The sequence below is a fragment of the Macaca fascicularis genome, chromosome 7 (assembly GCF_037993035.2).
Source record: "Macaca fascicularis isolate 582-1 chromosome 7, T2T-MFA8v1.1".
Lineage (NCBI taxonomy): Eukaryota > Metazoa > Chordata > Mammalia > Primates > Cercopithecidae > Macaca > Macaca fascicularis.
In genome coordinates, this window is record NC_088381.1 from 55,949,611 (window position 1) to 55,958,925 (window position 9,315).

Sequence of the window (9,315 nt, forward strand, 5' to 3'; positions counted from 1 at the left end):
AGGTATCTTTTAGTGTAGTTTATCTGAAATAGAGAGTATGTTGAAAGGAATAATGGGAAATTAGGCTGGAAGAAAGATCCTAGCTTTCTAGAGAACCAGACTGATGAATGAAATGTGGGTACTATGTGCAGAAGAGTGTTTATATAACAATGTGAAATTTATTGTTTAAAGAATTATTGTTTCTGTAATTGAAATCAACCTTATTTAAATTTTTGCTTTTTAAAGGATGAGAAAAATCAGTTAATGACAACGAACGTCTGGTTGAAACAGGTATGTATAAAATTCAAACAGGCACCCAATTAGTGACTGAGACACCTGTTTTTATTATATGTCTTGTAGCAGAAATACAAGAGGATGTATATTTGTGAATATGAATGAATACGTGAATATATGGCCTTGGTGTATTGGCAGGATACAGAAAGATGAGGGTAGATGGAGTTCTTGTATTTATTCAGCTAGTATTTTTGGAGTGCCTATTATGTGCCAGACAGTGTTATGTGGAAACAGCAGTGAACAAAACAGACAAAAAACCCTGTGGTATTAGTCTGTCTTCACCCTGCTATAAGGACATACCCAAGGCTGGGTAATTTATAAAGGGAAGAGGTTTAATGGATTCATAGTTCAGCATGGCTGGGGAGGCTTCACAATGATGGTGGAAGGCGAAGGAGGAGCAAAGGCATGTCTTACATGGCAGCCGGCAAGAGAGCATGTGCAGGGGAACTGCCCTTTATAAAACCATCAGATCTCATGAGACTTATTCACTGTCACAAGAACACCACAGGAAAAACCATCTCCCTTGATTCAGTTACCTTTCACTGGGTCCCTCCTACAACATGTGGGGATTATGGGAGCTACAATTCAAGATGAGATTTGGGTGGGGACACAGCCAAACTACATCACCTGCCCTCATGGAACTTCATTCTAGTGGGGGAAAAATAACAAGTAAGTTGTATAGTACCTTAGAAACTGATAAGCTTGGGGAAAAACACACTGGAAAAGAAGATAGGGAATATTGGGGGGGGGGTGTACTTATAAAAATGGTGGTCAGAGAAAACAGCATTGAGAAGACAATGTCTGAACAAAGTCTTGGCGGAGAGGAACCAAGCCATGTGTATATCCGGGGAGGAGTGTTCCAGGCAGCAGGACCTGCAAGTGCAAAGGTTTCTGAGGCTGGTGTGTGCCTAGTGTGTTTAAGCAGTTGCAAAGAGGCTGGTGTGGCTAGTGGTGAGAGAACCATTGGGGAGAGGGGGTGTAGGAGATGGGGTCAGATAAGCAAGAAGAGGCTGGTGGAGTAGCAACTGCTTGTAGTCCACTGCAAGGATTCTGACTCTCTGAGGTGGAAATGGGCAAGAATGAAATGAATTTTTTTTTTTTTGTAAATAGTCCCTTTTATATAAAGGACTTTTGTTTTTTTCTGGGCCACCATGCATATATCCTAACTGCTGTTGAATGCTTCCTTTTGTTTTCCTTTATCCCTAATTTTTATACCTACTATTTGTTTCCTAACCCCAAACTCCTGAAAGGCATATATGCTTTTCTCAGGCTGCAGCTCCTAACTTGATCACAGAATTGTAACTGCATGGAGGGTAGGGCAAGGTGTTGAAATATGCAGAATGTACAATAAATCCAACTCCCTTTTGCATGGACCAGAACAGCCAAATTGGGTGACAATACATCTGGAAAAAAGAATGTTTCCCTTGAACCTGGGTATTAAGTGCGTGTGGCTTCAAGTACTGGATGTAGTCATTCAGTTGATGGGAGAAGAGCTGCTGAGCAGAGCCATGAACACATCTAGCTCTGGTTCTCACCTGTGTCTCACAGGGACCATGGTGAGAACCACCACACAAGGGGACAGGGTTATCTGGTGCCCATAATAAGGGAGGTGTTCTCTATTCGGGGTAGAGGTGATCTCATGTCTAAAATTTCTGGTGTGATGAAAAAGTATAGTATTCACTGTTTTTGACTATTAGTTTTATTGAAATTGAGGCAGATTTCTTTGTTTTAAAGGAATGGATAGATGTAAAATTAAGATGGAACCCTGATGACTATGGTGGAATAAAAGTTATACGTGTTCCTTCAGACTCTGTCTGGACACCAGATATCGTTTTGTTTGATAAGTAAGTTGTATTCTAAGTATAGTTTCATATTTCCAAAAGAAAACATTTGTGTTTCTATTAGGCACTAATAATTTTTCTCCCTTTTGAAAATTGTTTAGGTCTAAAAATCAAATGACGTGACTGTATGTATTGGGTGTGATTACATGTTTTATAGATGAGGAAACAGAGGCTTAGGGTGGTGGTTCACAGAGCTATCACGTGGCAGGGTAGGGGGGTCACACCAGGGGGACTGATACTTCCATTTACCCTTTGATTTACTAGACTATATATTTGGCGGACTTCCAGATTTTTAAAATATGTTTTTTACATCGTTGAGGTCATATTTTATGTTGAATTGTGCATCTTCTAATTGCGTTTAAATACTGTATTGTCATTTTCCCACAATGAAGAATGCTGGGTTAATTATTAATTCATCTTTAGAGGCATCCTACCTAGGTGTGTTTTGAGGATTTTTTTTTTTTTTTTTTTTTTTTAAACTTAGGGGAGAGGATAATTCTGGCTACCAGTTTTATTTTTTTCTAAGACCACTCCTGGGCAAATCTGGGAATTTGTGCTTATATTAAAGCACTTTATCTAATTTGAAAGAAGGCCATTTGGCATGAGGACAGGGCAACTGCTATGCAAAAATCTCTTTAATCTTTTGACACCTTTTACCTCCATGCTTCTTAAGAAGTGAACAAAGCTTGTAAGGACACATGATGCAGCTTCCTGGAGCATCATTTTATTTTCAGTAATTGGAAACATTTTTATATTAAACATGGATATATTACAGAACAGTGTGCAAAAGCCACATTAATTTGAAGACAAAGAGCAACATTTTAAAGAAATCTTACGTTGGTGGTGTGCTTTCCTGCTAGGCTTTTCTAGTATATGAATTCACTTGGTGGGAGAGCTTGAGAGGCACAGCCGCTTTTCAGGGTCATGCCCAGCTTGGTGTTGATGGTCTTTCCCCATCAAGTAAAAAATGGCCAGTATTTGTGATGAAGGAAGAAGAGCACTGTGCAGGGAGTCCAGGAATGTGGATTCAGGTTCTGGCTGTATGCGTGCCCATTGTGTAAACAGCCTGAGTCTGTTTTGTGTGTAAGGTGAGGTCTTTTCAATCATTAGAATCTCAGGCTTCTGTGAAATAGAGATTTGTCAGTTCTGGAGTAGATGCAGAAGAAGGGGTTCAGTTCTCATAGAGTTAGATATTTAAGGAATATATTCCTGGAACAGGAGTATCTGTGTAGCAGATATTCTGTGTAGCAGGTATATCTTATCTGAAGTATAGTAATTTAAAAATTATTTCATGCAATCAGTGATAGGCCTGCATTTATATTAGGCTTATATTAATACAATTCATGTGCATTGTTTAATTTCTGCATTGTTATTGTCTATGTGTGTATTTTAGTGCAGATGGACGTTTTGAAGGGACCAGTACGAAAACAGTCGTCAGGTACAATGGCACTGTCACCTGGACTCCACCAGCAAACTACAAAAGTTCCTGTACCATAGATGTCACGTTTTTCCCATTTGACCTGCAGAACTGTTCCATGAAATTTGGTTCTTGGACTTACGATGGATCACAGGTTGATATAATTCTAGAGGACCAAGATGTAGACAAGAGAGATTTTTTTGATAATGGAGAATGGGAAATTGTGAGTGCAACGGGGAGCAAAGGAAACAGAACCGACAGCTGTTGCTGGTATCCATATGTCACTTACTCATTTGTAATCAAGCGCCTGCCTCTCTTTTATACCTTGTTCCTTATAATACCCTGTATTGGGCTATCATTTTTAACTGTACTTGTCTTCTATCTTCCTTCAAATGAAGGTGAAAAGATTTGTCTCTGCACTTCAGTACTTGTGTCTTTGACTGTCTTCCTTCTGGTTATTGAAGAGATCATACCCTCGTCTTCAAAAGTCATACCTCTGATTGGAGAGTATCTGGTATTTACTATGATTTTTGTGACACTGTCAATTATGGTAACCGTCTTCGCTATCAACATTCATCATCGTTCTTCCTCAACACATAATGCCATGGCGCCTTGGGTCCGCAAGATATTTCTTCACAAACTTCCCAAACTGCTTTGCATGAGAAGTCATGTAGATAGGTACTTCACTCAGAAGGAGGAAACTGAGAGTGGTAGTGGACCAGAATCTTCTAGAAACACATTGGAAACTGCGCTCGATTCTATTCGCTACATTACAAGACACATCATGAAGGAAAATGATGTCCGTGAGGTCTGTGATGTGTATTTACAAACGCAGATCTGCTTCCATTCTAAGTTCAGAAGTTACTTTCATTAATTTTGGCAGAGTAAACAGCATGACCCTTAAGTAAGACTAAGCATAGATTGAGGGCCAGAATGGTTGACATAATTTTCTATAAAAGATCTTTACTAAGGCTTGTTTCAGTTAAAACACCTGCAAAATGGGGCATCTACACAAATCACACTTCTCCACTTCCGCCATCAGCATCTTGGATAACTCGAAAGAAAATTTAGTGTTATATATTCTAAGGAATAATAATCCTGCCATATTTCTTGGCTCTGACATGATGAATTTTTTTAATTTCTTGGGGTGAGGGCAGAGGGTGAACTGTTTTAATTTTGTCTTTAGTAACTTTTCTAAATTGTGACAATCTGAAGGCAGAACTCGATTATAACAGTTAATGGAGTTATCAAAAGTTATTTTAGGCTGGGCGCAGCGTCTTCACGCCTGTAATCCCAGCACTTTGGGAAGCTGAGGCAGGTGGATTATTTGAGGTCAGGAGTTCGAGATCAGCCTGGCCAACATGGTGAAACCCCGTCTCTACTAAAAATACAAAAATTAGCCGGGTATGGTGGCACATGCCTGTAGTCCCAGCTACTCAGGAGGCTGAGGCAGGAGAATCGCTTGAACCTGGGAGGCGGAGGTTGCAGTGAGCCGAGATCACACCATTGCACTCCAGCCTGGGCAACAGAGCAAGACTCCATCTCAAAAAAAAAAAAAAAAAAAGTTATTATAAAGAATGAGCCTAATGTGGAATTTATAAATATAGCCAATATATTTTTCTAAAACAAATCTTTTTGTTCATTTATAAGAGAATGTTAGGGAAATTAAGAGAAGTAAGGTGTTCTTTTATGTTGTTATATATCAGAGGATTCATTGAAACTTAGTGTTTACTGTGCTTAATTTGCCTAAAATCAAAAATTTGCTTAAAACTTTTTTTATAGAAAAATTGCTCTGTCTCCTTAAGGTTAATATTTAAAATTCAAGAATTGAACATGAATACATTTTAATTTTATTAATGTGATCACATTGGCCTGCATTTTCTTTCAAAATGTGTAAGATTTCAGTTTTGTCACAGTTATTTCTTCTATTGTGTATAATTTTAAATCTATGACTATAGTAATATTTTCATAATTGAATGCATGTTAAAATTATGTGAATTATAATTTGTAGAGCTATTTTAAATGGAAAATCTTCCATCAGGTATGAGGAGACAGAATAAATCTGGCAAAATAATAGCCTTTACCCCAAAAGGGACATTTGATGTATATTTTTTTAAAACATTTTTTCATATTTGAATGATTTAATTTTAATAAGACTTTCCTTCCTTATTTATTAATTTCAATAGGTTTTTGGGGAGCATGTGTTTGGTCACATGCATAAGTTCTTTCATGCTGATTTCTGAGACTTTGGGCAACCAACATAAAAACTTTTTAATGCTTGTGGGTTTGTAAAGTATCTGTTTGGTGGTAGCATAATTAAATTAGTTTGTAAGGTTTGGAGCTATCAATGGAGTTTTCAAAAGTACATTATATTTATTAGATAATGGTTTAGACTGAGATGGAATTTAATAAATGTCTGCAAAGTATTGTGCAAAAGGGCCATGGCTCATACTACTAGGATCGGGGAGGTTGGCTTTATTTTCAGAGGAAAACTTAGAAGCAGAGGTGGCCAGGTGCGGTGGCTCATGCCCTGTAATCCCAGCACTTTGGGAGGCCAAGGCAGGTGGATCATGAGGTCAGAAGTTTGAGACCAGCCTGCCAATATGGGGAAACCCTGTCTCTACTAAAAATAGAAAAATTAGCTGGGTGTGGTGGTGTGCGCCTGTAGTCCCAGCCACTTGGGAGGCTGAGGCAGGAGAATCACTTAAACTTGGGAGGCAGAGGTTGCAGTGAGCTGAGATTGTGCCACTGCACTCCAGCCTGGGGGACGGAGTGAGACTCTGTCTCAAAATAAAAGAAGCAGAGAAGTAACAGAGTGTTTACAATGCCCTAAATTCTAAATTATCCTACACCTTGGAGGCATAGTTCCTACAGAGGAACTACATAGACACCATCCTTCATAGAGGCTCAGGGCCAGGGAAGCCCCTGGTCAAGGAAACGGCCTGGTAGAAAGGGCTGCTCAGTGGCTGGGCTCATCCTTCTCTTTCCTTGTGGTGGCTCTGAGCTGTTCAGCCAGCTCCCTACTAAAGCTGGCTCCAGGGAGGGCCGTTCTGTGCTCATGAAATTAGACTGAAGTGGTCCCTAGGAAATCCAAAAATAAATAAAGTGTGTATGTGGGGAAGATGAACAGCTTTCTAACATGTATTATTCTGAACCAACTTTTAATTTGGCATGAAATTAATCTCAGGCTAGAGTCTCTCAAAATATTAAAATAAGTAAACACTGCTGGGCAAGAATAAATAGCAAGAATAACTACATAGTAAGAATAACTTTTAGTTTATTGTAAAATATCCAAGTAGTCTATTTTAATCTATCAAAGTAAACCACTTGTAATATAAGTTGATGTGTAAATGAACATATTTTGTAGTGTCTTTTAAAGCTTATATCTATAACAGACCATCAGGCTAGTGTCTGTCCCTGAGCTGAGTATAGGGTCAGTTACTGTTTACAGGCAGCAACGGGAGGCAGAAATTGATTTGGCTTCTAACTCAGTGTGTTTGTTATATGTTAAAATATGTACACAATTTACAATTATTTAATGCATTTTTATTTTTTTCATCACAGGTTGTTGAAGATTGGAAATTCATAGCCCAGGTTCTTGATCGGATGTTTCTGTGGACTTTTCTTTTCGTTTCAATTGTTGGATCTCTTGGGCTTTTTGTTCCTGTTATTTATAAATGGGCAAATATATTGATACCAGTTCATATTGGGAATGCAAATAAGTGAAGCCTCCCAAGGGACCGAAGTATACCTTTAGTTAACACACATACATCTTATGGCACTTAAAAAATTATGAAAATGTAAGTTATGTGTTAAATTTGGTGCAAGCTTTAACAGACTAACAGTTGCTAACCTCAACTTATGTTAACAGATGATCCATTTGAACAGTTGGCTGTATGACTGAAGTAGTAACTGATGAGATAACATTTGATCCTCTAAAAATAGCAGCAAAATATTATCTGAACTGTACTAGTGAAAAATCTAGTATTTGTATCCTGGCAAATAATACTAATTTATAATCCACAGTAAAGTTCATCCTTTGTGCTAGAGAATTCCAGTTGTATTTGAAGACTGATTTTAAAACTTTTCTGCATCTGGTAAAGGTATATAAACTTTCCTGTACTCACTGAGTAACAGCTAATCTTTAATATATATACTGCTATATTTAAAAAGCTGACTACTTGATATAATTACTTAATGTGATGCTTGATATAATAATTACTTAATGTGGCCGGGCACGGTGGCTCACACCTGTAATCCCAGCAGTTTGGGAGGCCAAGGCAGGCAGATCACCTGAGGTCGGGAGTTCAAGACCAGCCTGACCAACATGGAGAAACCCCGTCTCTATTAAAAATACAAAATTAGCCTGGGTGGTGGTGCATACCTGTAATCCCAGCTATTTGGGAGGCTGAGGCAGGGGAATCGCTTGAACCCGGGTGGTGGTTGCGGTGAGCTGAGATCACGCCATTGCACTCCAGCCTGGGCAACAAGAGCGAAACTCTGTCTCAAATAATGAAAACAACAACAACAACAACAACTTAATGTGATGCTACTTTTTCATAACCAACGTTTTTAAAATAAATGAAAAATAAATTGGGAACTCTTTTAAGGCTTACTTTATTCTTTAGATGCTTAAACTTAATAATTATTGTGTTAACTATTTCTGTAGCTTACCTTCCACTGTAAAGTCATAGAGTAGACAACTCCTGTGGACACGCAGTAGCATAGCCTTAACATTAATTTCAATCCTGTTGTCCACATTTCCCACAATTAATAGAACCATCTTCTATGTAAATTGTGGTAGTATCTCTTTATCCTCGATCTTAGAATAGTCAGTCCACTACAATCACATGAACCCCATTTAAAAAACATATTTAGGGCCGGGGGCAGTGGCTCACATCTGTAATCCAAGCACTTTGGGAGGCCGAGGCGGGTGGATCACTTGAGGTTAGGAGTTTGAGACTAGCCTGGCCAACATGGTGAAGCCCCGTCTCTACAAAAAATACAAAAGATTAGTTGGGCATGGTAGTAGGTGTCAGTAGTCCCAGCTACTCAAGAGGCTGAGGCAGGAGAATCGCTTGAACCTGGGAGGTGGAGGTTGCAGTGAGCCGAGACTGCACCATTGCACTCCAGCCTGGGCAACAAGAGCGAAACTCTGTCTCAAAAAATAAATAATAAAAAACACATTTAGGTCTAACTCATTCTGTGAGAAAAGTCTTCTAATATTAAAAATAGTATTCTAATTTGGTATAAGCACACTGTTATATACTTGTAATATTTCAACTTTCTCTCTTCATTGTAATTACAATAATAGAATCTTAGAGTTGCAAGGGCCTTTAGATGTAATCAATCTTAGTCTATTAGTACAGCATAAATGATTTAGTACAGTATAATGTATCAAGGATAAAACAGTTACATTTCATCTCTAAAGGTCACCACTTCAGGTGTGACCAGGTAGCAAACACTGACAAAAACCCTGCGTTCAATTTAGGACTCTTAGCTGTTGAGATCACAAACACCTCATTTATTTATAATAAGTAACCTATCTAAGTTCAAGCTAATGCTCTTTGGAAGACAGAGCAGACCCTGTCTAATTTGCATTTAATTGTAGGCAGGTGTTTAATGCCATTTAATGAGTGAAAGCCTGGTGTGATGAATTTAAACTGCCTGTTAGCTACCTTAGCTTGTTGTATACATCCCTGATCTCTCTTAAACTGCCATTACTGTTACTTACGATTTTTATATATAAATAAATTTTGTTGACATCTTTCTTTTGACTTATTG

The 9,315-nt window shown here is 38.4% G+C and overlaps 1 protein-coding gene across 9 annotated transcripts in view; it reads left to right on the top strand.

Annotated features, from left to right (window-relative positions):
- CHRNA5 (cholinergic receptor nicotinic alpha 5 subunit) overlaps positions 1 to 9,300 on the top strand; it is a 29,534-nt gene extending 20,234 nt beyond the window's left edge. For 3 of the 9 annotated variants that reach the window (XM_073996494.1, XM_073996495.1, XM_073996496.1), the window contains 4 exons: positions 226 to 270; positions 2,008 to 2,117; positions 3,508 to 4,339; positions 7,096 to 9,300. In XM_073996494.1, the coding sequence (XP_073852595.1) occupies positions 226 to 270; positions 2,008 to 2,117; positions 3,508 to 4,339; positions 7,096 to 7,257 (1,149 nt within the window). In that variant the 3' untranslated portion in view covers positions 7,258 to 9,300. The remainder of the gene's footprint in view (positions 1 to 225; positions 271 to 2,007; positions 2,118 to 3,507; positions 4,340 to 7,095) is intronic. The other 6 variants (XR_012415242.1, XR_012415241.1, XM_073996497.1 and 3 more) reach the window with 4 other exon arrangements.
- Positions 9,301 to 9,315: the final 15 nt, after the last annotated feature.